General features: G+C 36.2%; 1 protein-coding gene across 1 annotated transcript in view; it reads left to right on the forward strand.

Annotated features, from left to right (window-relative positions):
* The window catches only part of Kif18a (kinesin family member 18A), a 60,216-nt gene that overhangs the window by 25,555 nt on the left and 15,289 nt on the right, over positions 1-19,372 (forward strand). The window contains exons 11-12 of the mRNA XM_036185941.1: positions 315-436; positions 5,086-5,321. Of these exons, the coding sequence (XP_036041834.1) occupies positions 315-436; positions 5,086-5,321 (358 nt within the window). The remainder of the gene's footprint in view (positions 1-314; positions 437-5,085; positions 5,322-19,372) is intronic.

Genomic DNA, 19,372 nt, shown 5'->3' on the forward strand with positions numbered 1-19,372 from the left:
AACAAATTAGGTCAATGGAAAAGTATCATCATAGTATACCTTTTTCTAGATGCCTAACATCCATTTACTGAAGAAATTTAAACTCTTACACTTGCTGGTAAGTTCTAGACTACCTATGCCTAGCATTTACCTAGTTTTATGCTCAGCTTGACACAAACTAAATTCATTTAGACAAGATTTCTTACTATCTAAATTTCTCAACATTTTTTTTTATGTTTTTTAAAAAAGACCTTGTTGTCCACATGAATAAGTTATATTAAAATTAGCATAATTCTTGTAAAAATCTAAAATACATTTTTCATTATTGTCCCTAGGTACTCAATAAAGATCTTCATTGTCACCATTTACACCTTCAGACCAAAGACCTGCAAACACAAATGGGACACATGATAGCTCTAGCTTGTCTCCAGGAGCAGCAGCACAGTCAGACTGAAGCGTAAGTACAAGGCTTTGGACAGTTTACCAATTTTAATGCTGCAGGAAATTGAAATTTATCTGATGTTTTGTGCTAAAGAAATTAAAACTGCTATTAACATCAATTAAATTAGATCATGTGTAGTTATTAGTAATTCTAGAAGGATTTGTTATGGGTTTGCCTTCTTAATCTTCTGCCTTCTATACACTCTTCCCAGTCTGCAGATGAAGTCTGGGTCCCAACCCAGGGCTTCAGCCCAGTCTGATGAGCCTCACCTGCACCTTGGCAACCTCTAAGCTTAGACCAGGAGACATCCGGTTTGCCAGCCCATCCTTTTGTAGGCACATGAGACTTGCAATCAAAAGGAAAATCCATGTACTTAGATCTCATTACTATTACTAGGTTTTAATGAGCATCAAGTGTCTCAATTATTTTATAATCTTTATTAATTAAATAATTTTCTTTGACAATTTCACACATGTATGTTGTGACCATTCCCACCATCTCCACCCTCTCATCTCAATGCTGTCTTCACCCTTTCTTCCCCATAGATCACCTATTCACCTTCCGTTCTATTTTTTTTTTTTTTTTTTTAGGAGGGGGGGTTATTAATTTGTTTGGTTTGGTTTGGTGACCCAGCAAGTTTAACCAGACCTATCTACATGATCATCAATTTGAAGCTATCCACTAAGGTCTCCTGGGCTCAGCAGTGGATACACAACTGAAGACAGTGATTCCCCCTTCCCCAAATTCTCTTTCACCAGGAATTCAGCAGTAACTGGCAGGGCACCTGGAGCCCCTCTCCCTTCCTCAGTTGATTGTTGACAGGGCCAATGTTGTATGCGCCCAGTGTTGTAACAGCAGTTGGTATAAGTTCATGATTGCAATGACTATATCATCTAGAGGATAGCATTTGCAGCACTTCCCCCTGTCTTCCAGCTCTGAGAGACTTCAGTCTCTTCTTTCATGATGTCCCTTGAGCCTTAGAAAGGGTGGTGTATATGCCTTATTTAGAGCTGAGCCCTCAGCCATCACTTTTCCTCAGCATCTTTGGCAGCTGCAACTCTCCAAATTCGTCATTGTTCACTGCAGAGACTTCTCTGATTGAGGTTAATAGTAGCTTTTTATGCATGGGTATAAACATAGAAATTTATAAAGGCAGTTAGATGCAATTAGTTTAGTTTAACAGTAGTGAGTTACCCACTTAGCCTATGAGTTCCCCTGGCATAGATGCTAACTGGGCTTCAATTACAGGCATGAATTCAGTCGCATGGATTGTGCTTCAAATCTAGTCAGTTGGTTACCCTACCTTTTTGTTGTTGTTGTTGTTGTTTTTATTTAAGTAACATTTTTCATTTATTTTACATACCAGCCACAGTCTCCTCCCACCCACCCCCACCACTGCCACTTTTGGACAGGTGGTAGCACATCTTGCCCAGAAAACTGGTGGGGCTTTGCTTTGTTTTTCGGGACTCATGGGGTTCACAGCTGGTAAAACCGCTGCAACCTTAATATATACTTCAACACGTACATTCCACTAAATTAAAAAATAAAATCTATAAGAAATGGGTGAGTTTCTGCATGCATGCAAGCCATGAAAATGCAATAAATAATTCAAACAGCAACAACAGTGAATCAACTATAATAAGACCAGATGGATTTGCTGCAGATCATATCAGACCTTCAAGGAACTAATACCAATGCAATACATATTGCTCTATAAATGGGAAAGGAAGGAAAGCTTCCAACTGTATGGTAGCATTACCATGGTACCAAACTGTTATGATGAACCCAGCTGTAAAACATCTTGATATAATACTGACATACTGAATTTTAAATCACAACAGAAAGATTAGTCATCATGATCAAGTTAGCTTCATTTCTGAGATTCGGGGTTTCTGCATATTTAAATCAGTAAGTATAATACATCACAAAAGGGATAGAATTCATGATTATCTCCAGAAACACAGAAAGGGCCTTTGACAAAATCCTGTCCCTTTATGACGCTGGATGTGCTGCAGGATGCACAGAGCATATACTTCAGCATAATAAAGGCTATGTTTGACAGACCTATAGCCAGCATGGTGCTAAATGGAGAAAAGCTCAAAGCATTCTCACTAAGATTAGAAATTTGACAAGGGTGACCATCCATTCTTCTACTTCTGCCAACTATAGTGCTTGAAGCCTGAGCTAGGGCATTAAAGCAGGATACAGAGTAGTAGATGTAAAAAAAGTCTAAGTTTCCCTAACTTGAAGATTATATGGTTCTGTAGATAAGAGAACCTAATGACTTCGCTAAAAGCTCTTAAAACTGGCCAACACTTTGCAGATAGTGGGATGCAAAATGAGCAGTCTGCCACAGAAGCCTTCCTGTAACTCCAGTGACAGATATGGAAGTAAACCTAACCGTGGAAACAAAAGACCTCCACAATGAAAATTCTTAAAACACTGAGGAACCAAAAGATCTCCCTCGTTCATGGACTGGGAGATTTAGTGAAAATGGCCAGAGTGTTTCTGTTTTTATGTGTTTTTATATTCACTGTACAGCTCACTAATAGCATTTTTGTTCTCAAATTTGTTTGTTTGGTTGCTTGGTTGGTTTGGTTTGGGGTTTGGGGTTTGTTTGGTTGGTTGTTTTTTGAGACAGTGTTTCTCTGTGTAGCCCAGGTTGGCCTTGAACTCACAGAGATCCTCCTGCCTCTGGGATTAAAGGTGTGCAACACCACCGCCGGCTGTTCTCAAATTTTTTAAGTGTATGATTTTCTTAAAAAGTGTAGCTTGATCTCTTTTGTCATCTTTTATAAATCAGGTACAGTTTGTTAGGTAATCATTGCTTTGAGGTTATATGAAAATGAGAGGTTTGTTTCTCTATGGGGCTGCCATTCAGAAATCCCATTAGCATTCCACAGGTATTCTCAAATTACTCATGATTAATTGTCTATGCTTTTGATTTAAAGTAAGTTAAGATGAAGAAAAACCCAATAGTTCTTTTACAAATGGGAGCTTAGACTCTTTCCCCCAACTCATTGTGAATCTGCAGCTACAGCAAATCATCATCACTTGCTATCAAGTAACATGCAGGAGTTTAGACTTTCAGAGACATGGTAGTTTATTTTAACCCCACTGTGTTATTATATATACAGAGATTGATATGCCTGAAATAAGCTTTTACCTTAATAATGAGATAAAATGGATTCTAACTGATTTCAAAACCAAAGCATCTCAAAAGCAATGTGGCATTGTAGAACATGAGTAAGTTTTTTGGAATCAATCTTTAATCCTGCTTATTTTAGCAATATATCCTTGTAGAAACTATATAGCATTGATAAGGCTTAGATTTCTTATTCATAAAAATAAATTATTATGCAAACATAACATGGTACCTGATTCTTAAAACCATTCCCAGGTTTAATGATTTACTAATGTTCATGAGATTCACATAGTTATACTTAAGGCTGTGAGTTAGTTTAGCAAAACAATACAAAATAAAATCAGCAAAATGGAAAGTTATATAGGGTAGTCTGGAAGAGCCTGGGCAATTAAAATTTCAAGAATCTTGTTAAGTGCCAGACATGATGGCATTTTCCTTTACCTTTAGCATGACAGGCGGCTGCAGAAGGATTGCTGTAAATTTGAGGCTCTCCTGGACTGTGGCAATAGTGAGAGTCTAGCTTCAGAAAGGAAGGATCTTGTGTAGTGAGGCACAGGCTATGCTTAATTTCAGCAAAAAGCTGTGACATCACATTGGAAATTAGATCCTGTCAGTGCCTCAAGGTTTTATTGGCATGATTTCCTACACCTCTGATAGATAAAAATTTCAGACTTTCCAAAGGAAGGTTAGGCAGTCCCGATAATGTCTGTTGCTTAAATACACACTTTAAGTAAAGTGAAACACTCATCATTTCCAATCCGGAAATTATGGAAATATTCCTAACATCAAAAGCAAAGCTTTCCTCACACTTTCAGACCTAGTAATCTTACTGCACACAACAATACAGTTGCCGAAAGTACAGGGTTGTGTAAGTATATCCAGCTGTAGCTGTCCTTTTCACAGATCCTCAGTCCCTTTCCAACACTCAATGCTAAAAAGTGTTCACTGTAGTGTAGTTACTGTATTAGATTGTGTATTCTCTTTACCAAAGTTCCATAAGTTTGATATTGATTCAACTATTGTAAGTCTAACTGCTTGGCCTATCAAGAAGGCATAAGTGAGTCATGATCCAAAAAAGTGTCAGAGAGAGAGATTTAGGACAGTGTTCCAGCCAGATATTTACCCCCAAGGTCATGCAGAAACTACCGCAACCACTAATGAAGGCTGGTTTTCCTGATTTCCACCCAGGTTTCTCTTTATACTGAGAATATTAAGTACATGTTGAGCTGTTTGGGTGAAATTACATTTTTTTACAAAGCAAATTTGAATTATGATAAGATTTTCATATTGATAGGTACTAAGGGAGAGACAGAAAGATAGTCTTTAGGAAAGGACAGTTGGACCTCGCCTAGACTGAGTGCAGGCTTTGCAAGAGAATTTACCAAGAAACATTATAAAAGAAATCATAAGGAATCATTTTAATTATATTATAATATTTTGCCTATTATACAAAAGAACCATAATAGTGTGTTTAAAACTTTGTGTTTCTTTCTCCTTTCTTGTCATCTTCTGTTTGCAGAGTATTGAATGCTTTACTTCCAGCCCTAAGAAAAATGCATCGCGTTTTGAAAGAAAGTGGCCTGTCAAACACTGCTTTTGATGCTGACTTCAAAGATATTGAGCATTTGGTAGAGAGGAAGAAAATGGTGGTTTGGGCTGACCAAACTACCGAACATTCAAATCAAAGTGATCTTCCAGGGATTTCTCTTCTTATGACATTCCCACAGCTCGCACCAATTCAGTCTATTCCATGTTGTGAGTACAACTTTTTATTTTACTCAGAAAGTGGTAGCATTATTTCTAAGGAGATTGTTTATATTTCAATCTACAGAACAGTTGATTTCTTTTTAATAGATCTAGTTATTTAGATGATTGCTAACAAAGAAGCTAGCTTCTAAGTAATTTTAGTTAACAAGAATCTCCCACGACTTGCCAGCATGTATATACTGTTGTTCTGAATAATTAGCAGTGTCATTTACTTCTCATCCTTATTTAAATTTTAACTTCAATTAAAGACTAAAGTTTATAATAAATAATACTATATTCTTTAATATATAATACTCTAACCTGAAGAGTAGCTAGCACTATAGAATTTACTATTTTTCTATTGACATTAATTATCTCTCATTTTTCTACAAATTGTGCATAAGATACTTTCTTTATGAAACTAATTTAAGATCTTGGTTTAAAATAACACTTTCTAGCAATGTAGTATAACAAGCAGAATGCCCTGCCTTTGAAATAACTGATGTTACCGATTTGGTGATCTTTATATGCTCTCTCTCACTTGAACATTCTGTCTCCCCTTGAGCTCTCTGGGTTCTTACACAAATGTTTTTATTGGGTAAGCCTCACTATTTGTTAGGTTTCACATGAATGCTAGCACATTACATTTTGGTCTGCAACTCTTCTCGGTTCCTTAGTTTTCTGTAAACATTTTAAGTGTACCTACATCAGGAATTTACCTCATTTAAAAGTTTGAGGACCTACAAAATAAAGTTGCAGTGATTTAATCAGTATTCCGTTGAATAGTGCATTAGAGATTATGTCTGTGTATATTATTCAGAATTTGCATTGCTGAGAACAGATACCTGAGAAAGGTTTTATTTTGATCAAAGATTTTGCAAAAGATTCAGTCCGTGGTCACATGAGCAGATCATACTGTGAGCAGAAGCACATTGTGGAGGATTTGGCAAACAGGGAGCAGAGAGGGGGGTGGGCTGAGGGCCAGGTATAACCTTGAAATTATGCCCATCTCTTCCAGTGATGCCCAACCTCCAAAAATTTACAAAGCTTCCAAAACAGCACCCATAGCTAGTTTAACACATGAGCCTGTGGGAGACATTTTATATTCAAACCATAGCTATATGTATTTACATCTGTGCTTTCCTAGAAGTTGATTTACTAGATTAGAAAACAAACATTTTTTTTTCAGTTTTTTTGAGTCCCCAAAAGTAAAAGTTATTTGTGTAATACCTAAAATCCCAGATGCCTCAAAACTGAAACAGAGCCAATGTGACAATCAGAAGTTTTAGATTTTGGCTCATTTTGTATCTTCAAATTAGATGTCTATACCAGTATTCCAAAGAAAAAAGAAAATATCTGAACAATTGTGGTCTCTAGTGTTTAGGATAAAGGATATTGTATCTGTACCTAGTACTTATAAAAGTACATGTTTAACTTTTATGTAAACCAGAACAGTGACACATACCTTTAGAATCTGTTGCTTTGGATTGCTAGTAGCATTGATACAACTTCTATTATGTGTCTTCGGGTGTTGGTTGAGTTAGTCAGGGGTTTTGGTGTTATTTGGGATTTTAAGAGGAGTTTGATTTTTAGACGGGGTCTTGACTATGTAATTCAGACTGGCCTGCAACTTGAAGCCAAACCTGGCCTCAAACTTGAAATCCTCCTGCCTCTGCATCCTGAGTGTTGGATTATTAGTATATACCACTACACCCAGTGCTTTATCAAATCTTTGCATGTTCTGTATTCATACACGGATGTATTCAGTTGTGGAGAGTTGTCTAGTGACCTGGCGTCAGGGAGCTTTGTTACCCTCACTCTCAGTGCGCCCAGTGTTGCTCAGCACTTTTGTCACTGTCTCCAGCAAGCGGCAGTGGCTCTTCTTGGTTGTCCACTTGATATGCCTTGGGTGAGAGACCTGCTACTGAGAAAGAGCCTCTCTCAGACTGGCCTATGGACATGTCTGTGGGGCGTTTTCTTGCTTTCTAAGTAACAGAGGAGGCCCCAGGCCCCAGTAGGTTGTGTAAGGAATCTCATTGAACAGGAGTAGTGAGCAAGCCAGGAAGCAGTGTCCTTCCAAGAGTTGTTCCTCAGGTCTAGCCTCCAAGTTCCTGCCTGGAGCTCTTGTCCTGGCTTTGATAGATGATGGACTACAAACTGTAGGCTAAGGTAGAAACCCTTTCCTCCCTAACTTGCTTTCATCAGTATTGATCACGGGAACAGAAACCAGACTTCAACAACCAGCAAACAGCCATAAAGAGAAATTAGCTTTAATTTTAGAAATGGCCATCCTAAGCTTCCAGCTTCTCTTTCTACGTGTGGCTCTCAACAGTTTTGTTAACAATCCAGTGCTTCCAAACTCATGTTTTCACTTTGTACAGATTTCTTTAGTTGTCTTCTGAAGAAAGATTTGTTTGGATTAGCTGTGTCTCTTTTACTAGCAGAAGGTCAAAAATGTTTACAGGCAGTGTGTTGATCATGTTCTTTCCCTACCTCCAGCTCCCCCCAAATCCTCTCCACCTGACTCCCCATGTAACTCATGCTCTTTCTCTCTGAATACACTCAGTCTTGCCTGATCTTAGGAGCGAAACAGGATCAGGCCTTGTTAGTATTTGGGTGGGAGCTCTCTATATTTTTACATTAAGGTCCCAGGAGTTAGATATATTATTTAAAAGTCTCTCCCCATGTCATTCTCCCCTCTCCTCACTTTCAAATGTGAATGAACGTATATTAATCGTTTTTCTTTTAGTGAGGCATTTTTATCTTTAGAATTTACCTTGTGAGATATTTGGAAAGCAACACTTAAAATATACTTTCATCTTTTTCACTTGCTTCTGTCTTTATTATGAATTCAGTATGTTGGGAAGGAAGTGGAGTGTTAGCACCAGGACTGAGAACTACCAACCACCTGCTATTAAATGGTTATTATTCCTTATTTAAAGTCCATATGTCTGTTACAATGGACTTGCATGGACTATATTTGTCAGCAATAAAATAAAACATTTATTTGGCTATTTTTCATAATGTTTCAAATGAAAAGACTTGAAATTATTTTATAAACATGTATTATATTTTCTTTTAGATTCAGAAAAATATCAGGTTAGGTTTTGTATTCATGGTATTTTGTTCTTGGTTTGTTAATTTTAGTATTTAGTTCAACTGGTTTTATAGATTAACTAATTGCATGTCTTACTCCATGAGTTGTACCTTTTGTGTGTATGATGTACAGAGTCAAAGAAGGATAGAAAGAAAATGTGTGAGTCTATGTATAAACTTACTGTTCTTGATCTTGAATGTATTGAATTATGTTCGTGGGGAGGGACAAACAGTCCAGTTTATGTCTTGTATATACTCATGAACAGTACCAACAGGTTTTCTTTTTAAGTTCCAAAAATATTGAATGTTATTAATTTTGACTTTTTTCAGCTTTTTTAAACTTATATCAGCAGCAGTATTTTATTTAAAGCATGTATACACTAAAGCATAGTTTATATAGCATTTATTATGAGACTAATCATAATAAATTTAACTTATCCTCTATTATTGAACATTTAAAACAATGTTGTTGAAAGTAGTATTTCCATAAGCAACTATTTAGATTTATCCTAGTGCTTATGTCTAAATAAAGCAATCAGAGTCCTGTCTGCTTTCTTTTGCTTCAGTTTCTTTACTGGATTATTCTGAAGTCAGTCTTACACATATATTTCTTCCATTTATATCATTTGTCTCTAGAAGAAAGTGTACTAATGTATTCACACCTAATGTTATTAAACATATAATAAGCATTCACATTTCCCTCACTGTTACAAAAGTGACTGGTTTCTATACTTTGTTAAAGTTGGAAGTCAGACAAGGGCCATATTTCATTACTGGTTAGGCAGCCTCTTTTGCCTCTTTTTGGCCCAGGCTCTCACTATGTAACTCTGGCTGGCCTGGAACTTGCTATGTAGACTAAGCTCCTTGAATTCACAGAAATCTAACCAACTCTAGAGCCCCTTCCACATGCTGGGACTTAAGGTATGCACCACCACGCCCAGCTATACTACCATTTAGATCTGTCTCATTTTTGTCTTTCCTAGTCTCTCGTTGACTGTTTGCCACTTAATGGGCATTAAAACAATTTATGTTTTTGCTTACTAGCATATATGAATTTCTTCCATTTATTTAAGAGTTTTTTTCTATGACTTACCTACTATTCCTTTTAGTATTTTTCTTGTACAGTTGTCTTTTGTAAAATTATAATAATAATAATATTATTATTATTATTATTATAAAGTTTATTTACAGACACAAATATGAGGATATTTGCTTATTCATCAATAATATTGAATTACTATATGTAAAGTGCTTAGGAAATATCTAGATACTTAGAATTATATACACAGAAATACACACAGAGACACATAACATCAATTAGAGACATGAAGGACATGAATTTGAAGAGAACAGGGTCAGCACATAGGAACATTTGGAAAGGGGAAAATGGTGTAATTGTCTCAAAAATATATTTTAAAAGGGGGGAAATACATCACAGTGCAAAACAAGTTCCTGCCTTATTGAACTTACCTTCTAATTACGAAAGAAAATGTAGGTCAATTAAACAGAGTTTAGGAGTAGATTGCAGCTAATTTGCTGTTTTTATAACCATAATAAGGGTAGTTCTCATTGATAAACTTGAAGGACCTTACAGATATAACCAGAGAATCTACACTGTGTTTCGAGTAAGGAAACTGTGTTTCAAGCCATGCTAAATCATAGCATAGAAATTTGTCTGAGTTGTTTCAAGAAAGGCAAGTATGAAATACAACTGTTAACAAAGGAAGGTAAATGATAAAATTAGTGTTAAAGAGGAGTCAGATCACACAGGATTATTATTAGGAGTTATTCTTTATTCTGCATGCCATGGGGATGTATAGCATGATCTGAGCATAGATAGTGTGTTGCATGAATCCTAGTGGTCTTAATCAAAACCTGGAACTAGATATCAGGGTGAAAGCTGAAAGGTCAGAGAGGCAAAGGAACAATCCACTAGAGAAACTTCTCACCTCGCCAGCTCCATAAATCCTCTGACTGAATGCTTCTGAGTCCTCAGCTGTAAAGCAGCTCTAGTTCCTGTCTTTTCACACCTTCTATGCCTTCCTCCGCCCAGCCATTTCACTTCCTTCCTAGTGCTGGGATTAATGGTGTGTGTGCTTCCCAAACACTGGTAGCAAAGGCATGAGATCCCAAGTGCCAGGATTAAAGCCACTGCATGGCTCTGTTTCTCTCCTAGACTGAGTCAATCTCATGTAGTCCAGGGTGGCTTTGAACTCACAGAGATCCAGATGGATCTCTGCTTCCAGAGTGCTAGGATTAAAGGTGTGTGCTACCACCACCTGGCCTCTTTGTTTAATCTAGTGGCTGGCTCTTTCCCCTGATCCTCGGGCAAGCTTTGTTTGATACACAATATATCACCACAATGAAGAACTTTTAAAAATGAACATTAAAAGTTGAGTGGCTACAGTGTTGAGAATATATTGTGATAAGGAAAGGTTGAATGGTTAGGAGATTATTACAGTAGTAAGTAAAGATGAGATTGCCTCAGCCAAGAAGTAGAATTACTGAGAGAATAACGGCTTATAAGATTTTTTAATTTGACAAGAATTTTGAATCTGGAAGAATGTGTTCATGTTAAAAGGGTTGGAAAAGACTTCATGTGGGAAAGGTTTTAAGAATCAAAGTAGTTTATTTATAGAAATTTAGTTTGGACCTTGTTAAATTTGCCTTAAGATATACCCAAAGTGGAGATGTCATTGTAGGCTGTTAAGAATCTGAACTTCAGGAGTGAGGTCTTATGATGAACTTTAATGATTGATAACATTTACATAATATTTAAATTATAGGATCTTGTTGGGGGTGTTTGTTTGTTTGTTTGTTTTTTGACTCTTTACTCTTTGTGAGGCCTGCCACCCAGGTCCCAAATAAAACACTGATGGAGGCTTATTTCTACTTATAAATGCTCAGAGTTAGCTGGACTTGTTTCTTGCCAGCTTTCCTTAATGTATCCCTTCTACCTTTTGCCTCAGGGCTTTTTACATTCTCTTACTTCTGTAAATCTTACTCTTAACTCCGTGGCTTGCTGTATAGCTGGATACCTGGTCCCTGATGTCCTCCTTATTCTCTTGCTACTTCTTCCTCCCAGATTTCTCCCATATTCTCTCTGCCTGCCAGGCCTGCCTATCCTTTCTCTGCCTCGCTACTGGCTGTTCAGAGCTTTATTAGACCATAAGGTGTTTTAGACAGGCACAGTAACACACCTTCATAGAGTTAAATAAATACAATGTAAACAAAAGTAACACACCTTAAAATAATACTCTACAACAATAGGGCTGGATGAGAAAACCATGGGCTATTATTATTAACTCTTTCTTACATTTTGTCCCTTACCCTTAACTTTGAAGTGTCAATGTGTCCTTTTGGGTGCTAAAATTTTACTTGAATTTTTCTCTCAATGCTTTTGGAATCATTGTCCATCCATTAAATGGTACATTTTTCCTTTCCATCCTCTCTTAATTTATTTTAATATAGTGATCTAATACAGTACAGTATTTTCTGAGAAGCCAGTTTTTCTCTGTGTGTTTGTATGGTACCTTTGCTTTACATACATTTAGTAGGCACATGAATTCTTTTTATGAAATCTCTACTCTTAGGAGCTGGTAGCTGTTTTTCTGTTGTTGTTGTTTTTTCTGAATTTAGATTTTGGATTATATCTATGGTAATTCTAGTTTCTTTTCATTATTCATTGTTTTGAAATGACCTTGTTGGTACACCTAGGATGATACACTTGAATGTTAGACTAATTATTTTTCAGTTCTAAGGAAATAAATTGTTCTCTAAAGTTGATAGATCGGTCTTTGTTCTTCTTTACTACCAGATTTTCTCCGCTTTGCCATGTCCTCAGCAGCTTAAGCATTTTCTTCATATATCTCCTGTATATTTGTTATTAAAGATATCCTTAGGAATTGTTTGTTTGTTGAGGCAGGGTCCTACTGACTCTAGCTTTGGCTGGCCTTCTATTCAGACTCAGTTGTTCCTCCTGAGTGCTGAGATTTAGGGCCTGCACTACCATGCATTACTATCTATAGACATTTTATATTTGTATTATACAGGCTACTCTTAAATTTTTGCTCTGCATTAAAAAAACATTACTTTTTATTCAGGAAAAAATAGTTTCTTTCATTATTACAATGTCAGTACTTTAAACTATAGAGTTAGATATGTAACTTTAAATCTTTATGTTTTATGTCTGTAAAGTGTTCACCTATCTTGGGTCTGAAAACAGAAAGCTCACTCACAGAGAACTGAGGGTACTGACGGGCAAGGTTTATTTATGGAATTGATAAAATTTTGACATTAAATGAAAAGGCAAGACTTCCTCATTACCCATCTGGAAACTCACAGTTAGTAATATTTCTGTCTCTAACCTTTCTCTCTGGTTTGTTTTCTTTTTCCCTTGTCCATGGTTTGATCTTAAAGTACAATAAAAGGAAAAATACCAGTAGAAGAAGCTAGTCTCTTACAGTACAGATGCTCTTACTGAATCCAGCATTCCTCTGTCAGTTTAGATCTCCACTAAAATTGTGTCTACAAGGAAATACGTAAAAAATACAAGATCTTCATAATCTTCAAATGACACATGGACAGGAACAGAAATATATATATATATATATATATATATCGTTAAATCTTCCATATTTTTCTTACTTTTAGTCATTACCAATAAGCAAAAGTTATAGTTGGGGCCCTAAATATATTGTGTTTGCCTCTTGCTCTCCAAGTACAACTGTGACAGTATTTACTTATTCACATACAACCGTAAACGTGTCTGTAAAGATCCTTTGCATTGTTTCCTTTTTACATTTTGAATATGTATGGAAGCTGTGAGAGCAAAACCCAGTAGAAATAATGTATTCTACTGTTTTCCACAGAGAGAAAGATCAAAAGGTTTTGGTTGGCTTAACTCAAACTGCAGAATTAATCTTAACCCACTGTAATAACTCTTAAGTACATGGAAAATTATATTGTTTGTAATATTTTGTTTGAAATTGATATTTTCTTTGCTGGAGTTAATATATAGCCACAATAGTACAACAAATTTGCTATAAAATGTATACATACTTTGATGATACCCTAACTTATTTGTGTGGGTGTTTTGGTTTTTCAGTACTTTTTTTTTCCTGGAGCTGAGGACTGAACCCAGGGCCTTGCACTTGCTAGGCCAGCGCTCTACCACTGAGCTAAATCCCTAATCCCAAAGATGCTGGAACTCCTGGAACTGGAGTTAGAGTGGTGAATTGATATGTAGGTGCTGGGAATTGAACCCAGGTCCATCTGGAAGAGCAGCCAGTGCTCTTAACCATTGAGCCATCTCTCCAGCCCTCAGGACTATTTTAACCCAGGGCCCTGAACATACGAGGCAATTTTTCTTCCACAGACAAACCTACACAGCCTCGCTTGTTTGCTTACTTGCTTCTTTTGTTGTTGGGCTTTTTTGAGACAAGGTAGACTAGGCAAGCCCTCAGATTTCTGTGTTAGTGCTCATCTGGCTAATTAAGTGTGTACCACTATACCTGGGTACATATCTTTTTAAATTTATAATTATTCACCTGTGTAATTGGCATCTATTAATTCCATGAGTCACAGATCTATTAAAAAGAATCCATATTTATGATTAGTGCAATAATTATATCAATCATTTGTAGCCAGAAGTGTTTATAGAAATGCATTTATTACTCTTTGATTTCACTCTAGAACGTTAGCCTCTAGTTTTTCATTTTGCTTTGTTTCCCAGAATACCTTCTCTTCTATGCATTAATTACCAGAAGTGCTAGCAAAGGAAGAGTCCTTGCCATCCTTTTGCACTAAATATCAATTAAATCTAACCCCATTCATCAGTACCCCCCTGTCACATACACCCATCTTTTCAGCCTATGACTCATGCTTGCTAACTACTGTATTCTGCTTTTATACTAACGTACAGCTCTATAATAAATCTCGTAACATTTGCAACTGTAAGCTTATGATAAGTTAGTTCCTCTGGGTAAAATCATTCAGAACATGTGATTTGGCACTTCAAAAAATGACCCCAGAAGACCTGCCCAATTTGTAAGAGAAAGATTTTTTAACTCATTAGTGACAAATGATCTTGTCTCTTTATTTAAAGGAACCACCTGTAAAATATTGCAGTAAGCTGAAAAATAAATGTGTTGCCCCTTTGCATACGAAACCATATGAATTGCCATTTAGCATTTGTGTCATAAGGATTTATTTAATACAGAAAAAGAAAAGAATGTTTTTTATTTCTTAATGCAATTTATTTTAGAACATTCTGAGAAACTTTGATAGAAGGAATGAGTAATTGTGGTGATATAAACCGGTTCTTGTTTTTCTGGTCTCTCCTAAAGTCTAATCTGCATCTACTACCAAACTATCTTCCAGTAAAGTGCAGAGATTTTAGGAGTGCATTCAAAGTCTTTCCTGAGATGTACCTGCCTTCCCTTTAACTCGCTTTCTGAGCTATGCCTCTGCAGTTTCCAAGGTTTTTCTCTTCAATCCCAGATGCTGCTCCTATTTTCCCTATCCCACACCCTGACCTATTGAGTCTTTCTCTGCACGAAAAGTCCAATGCAAACTGTACTCTTTTTATGAAGCCCTCCTTTCTTAAAGTCTCAGTGTTATTGTAGCTATAGCTTGCCTTCCCTGTCACCAGCAAAATGTAAGAGTTGGAAACTATTTTCATTAATTCATTTCTAAGTTTTTTCTTTCTTCACTGTTTTAACTTTTGGATTAATACAGTGGATTTGTTTTTGTTACCAATAAATATTTACTTTAAATTTGAGGAAGTTGAGCCAAAAGATATGCTTCATGAACTTATACTAATATTTTGTTTTAATAACCTACTGAACTTGTTTTCTAATCACATATGTATATTTTTTTTCTTGCAACAAAAATGATATGATCTAGTATTTGTAGATTGTCCATAGCTTTCTTCCCATTGGACCACATGAATTTAAGTTGCTTATTTTGTGGTGTTAAGGTTTGACACAGATTCCTGTGCATGCTAATGCCGATCTACACCTCAACCACTAACTTCCTTCTGATTAGTATGTATGATAGTCATCTAATAATATACTCAGGAACACTGGGTTTGTTTTTAGTTCATTTTTCTCATAAGTAAGCCACTAAAATCTCAGTACATATGTGTTACAAGTTGTCTGATTATCCTCTTAGACTACATCCCTAAAAGTAAAATAGCTAGATCAGGTAGTGTGTATGTTTTTAAAACGCTTGATAGTCATCAAATTATTCTCATGTCTAATAAGAGTGTGCAGTGTATCTTCCTAAATGAATAAATGAAAATGAAAATTGTTATTTGTTTGTCTAATGTAATTAGCTGAATTGATTATCTAATTATTTGATTTACCTAACTGTGTTGAATTTTCTCTTGTTTTTTCAATGAATTGTCTTTCTTTGGTTATTATAAAACATATATACCTAAACATGTATTGAAAAAGTTACATACTGAGAACCCAGGGCTTCCATAAATGCTAATTTTTAAAGAACCAAATTTTGTTATAAAGATATCCATTATTAATACACTTACTTTCCTTCCTAATAATAGTCAAGTGATGGTGTTTTTTTTATAGTACCATGTAACTAGTGTGGTGTCTTCTGTTCATAGTTTTGGGGTCTATGAAGATAATTAGATTTGTGTAAGTTATTATGTTAATCTTGTTGTCATTATTTCATGTTACTGGATGTCTTACCCTGGGCTTCTCCCTGATAAATCCCTGATAAACTAGAAAACAAAAGATGTGACTTCAAAGTTTGCCAACAGCAAATATTATTGACACTGTGAGTTGGAGCATATCAAGTTTTCTTACTACTGAGCAACAGAGTATTAAATAAGAAAGTTTTAGTTAATGCTGAGATTGTCTAATACTAAATTCTTCTGGGCTGAAATTGTAACCAGTGTGACTTTTCTGGTGCTCTGCAATTAATCAGACTACCCCTTTAGTTAAAAGATTCAGTAAAAATGTAGATTGCTGCACCACATTATTCCCATGACTAAGAAATGTGAAAGTTGGTGGTATTCCTAAGTTATAGGAATAATTAATTACCTTATTACTTTAGTTTTTATTGTTGCTGCTTTTATTTTCATTGGTACTTATAGCAGATGAGAAGGCTGTTCCTAAGTTTGGTATTTAGGGCTGTTTTGATGGAGTAACTAAGGAGGGTAGTTTTGGTTTTTTGGAGATGGAGTTTTAAGTGTCTGTTCCCAAAGGTGACCTTGAACTTGTGACCTTCAAGACTTTCAGTTTTGCTAGGAGAAAACATTTAGATGTGAATTCAAGTTTCTTTTCTCCTATAGCAAGGATTATGCAAAACTATATATTTGGTTTAAAATTATTTGGACAGACTTCTCATTAATATTGGCTTAAGAAATAGTTCTTATGCTGGGTGGTGGTGGCACACACCTTTAATCCCAGCACTCGGGAGACAGACCTTGGCAGATCTCTGTGAGTTCGAGGCCAGCCTGGTCTACAGAGCAAGATTCAGGAAAGGCACAAAGCCACACAGAGAAACCCTGTTGGGGGGGGGGGGGTAGGGGGGGGGGAGGGAGGAAGAGAGGAAGGAAGGAAGGAAGGAAGGAAGGAAGGAAGGAAGGAAGGAAGGAAGGAAGGAAGGAATAGTTCTTATAATTACTAAGATAAGCACTTAACACATTTCACTTTCAGAGGCTGGTGAGAGTACTCAGGAGCCAAGAGTACATACTATCCTTACAGAGGACCTGAGCTTAGTTCTCAGCACACATGTCAGAAGGTTCACAACCTCCTGTAACTAACTCCAGTGAATCCAAATCTCTCTTTTAGCCATTGTGGGCACCTGCACACACAGAGAAACACATAAGTAAAAGATAAAATAAACCAAGCAAATTTCTTGTACCTTTTTTTTAAACTATTTGTTGGGTTGGGGATTTAGCTCAGTGGTAGAGCGCTTGCCTAGCAAACACAAGGCCCTGGGTTTGAGCCTCAGCTCAAAAAAAAAAGAAAAGAAAAGAAAAAACTACTCAAGGAAAATAGGCAAAACAGTGTTTTTTGTTTTCTTTTCTTTTTTTTTTTTTTCTCTTTGTTTACTGGAATATATGCTGCATAGCATCTAACAACATCTGGTATGTACCCATTGTTTCTAAACAATATGCTTACACTGCTGTGCTTGATTCATCTATATTTAAGTATTATAATTTGTATTTATGAGGGATGAAGACTTAGCTCACTTATACTACCACCTTTTGTCCTGGATCTGATTGTTTTAGCAGGATCAGGTTGAAAGTGAATATACATGACTGTGTTACAAAGTGTCATATACATAATTACTAAAATGTATAACTTAATTTCAGAAATAAAAGGAAAATTTATTAATAAAAGATTAAGAACTCTTTTCAAAGCAAAAATACACTGATTTTTCTTTAAATTACTTATAAAAAGATGAGAAAACTTTTTTCCTATCTTAAAGTACTTCAGCTGAGAAACTTTTTGGAGAATTGAAATATTTGAAAGATACAAATGTTAAAGTAGAACAGGTATATTATAGGTACATATGAATAATGTAGAAAAATACAGCTGATCTGTATATGTTTAGCTACTTTTTTCTTGCATATACAGTGATTTTCATCGAGATGTCCTTCAAATATTTCTTCTTCAGACTCTCCTATAGTTCATTTTCAAAGCAAAAATGGCCAGCATGTTGGCTTTTGTTATACTTACCTTATTCATATTCTTTTAAAAACAAATCCCAGAAGTTTGAGAGAAATGGGGAATAGCAGGTATACCCAAACTTTATTTTTTCATTCACCAGTCATCAAATATTTATTCATAACCTTATAAAAGTTTAAGATTTTAATTTTAATTATGAGTATTTGTACACGTCTGTATTTATGCCAGAACAGAGTATCAAAACCCCATAGCTGTAGTCACAGGTAGTTGTGAGCCACCTGAAGTGGATGCTGGAAACTGAACTTGATTCCTTTGAATGAGCAGCTAAATTGCATAATACTACACAAATAACACAGATGTTAAGTACTTACGGTATGATTCATGTAGTATTTTAGAATCTGGACTGTTATGAATTTTTTTATTTACTGGTTCTTTGAGAGTTTCATATACTGTGTTTTGATCATGTTCATTTCCTCCATACCAGATCCATTCCATCCCTACCCACCCAACTTTGAGTCCCCCACATTTTTTTTAACCCTTTAAGACCAGCTTGTGCTGCCAACATAATCTTCAATTTGTTGTCTTCCACTAGAGTGTGATCAACTTAACAAGGAACTACATTTTTTTAATTAATTTATTTTTAATTTATGTGCATTGGTATTTTGCCTGCATGTATATCTGTGTGAAGGTGATAGACCTTGAAGTCACAGACAGTTGTTAGCTGCCATGTGGCTGCTGGGAATTGAACCTGGGTCCTCTGGGAGAGTAGTCAGTGCTCTTAACTGCTGAGCCATCTCTCTGGCCCAAGGAGCTACATTATTAGAGAAAACTTTCTCTCCCTATCCCAGCAGCTAATGATTACCAAGACTTCAACAGCTGGGGGGGGGGGGGGGGGTGCCCAGCTCCTCTTCTGTTCTGGATGTTGGTCTGGCTTAGACTTACACAGGTTTTGTTCATGTTGCCACAACTGCTGTTAGCTCATATGTGCAGCTACCCTGCTATGTATAGAAGGCAGTGTTTCCTTGTAGTTGTCCATGGCCTCTGGCTCTTACACTGTTCCTACCCCCTCTTCTACAGTGATCACTGAGCCTTGGGAAAGTGGATACAGGGTATATATTCCCCTTACGATTGAGCATTCTGCCATTTCTTATTGTCTGCATCTTGGCCAATTGTAGGTCTCTGTTAATCATCGTCTATGACAAATAAGTGTTGGGAGATATGTTGATCTTTGGTATAACAATGTCATTAGAAGTTGGTTTAATCTGTGCCTTTCAGCAGAACAATAGTACTGGACTCTCCCCCTAG

The sequence above is a fragment of the Onychomys torridus genome, chromosome 4 (genome assembly GCF_903995425.1).
Source record: "Onychomys torridus chromosome 4, mOncTor1.1, whole genome shotgun sequence".
Taxonomy (NCBI): Eukaryota; Metazoa; Chordata; class Mammalia; order Rodentia; family Cricetidae; genus Onychomys; species Onychomys torridus.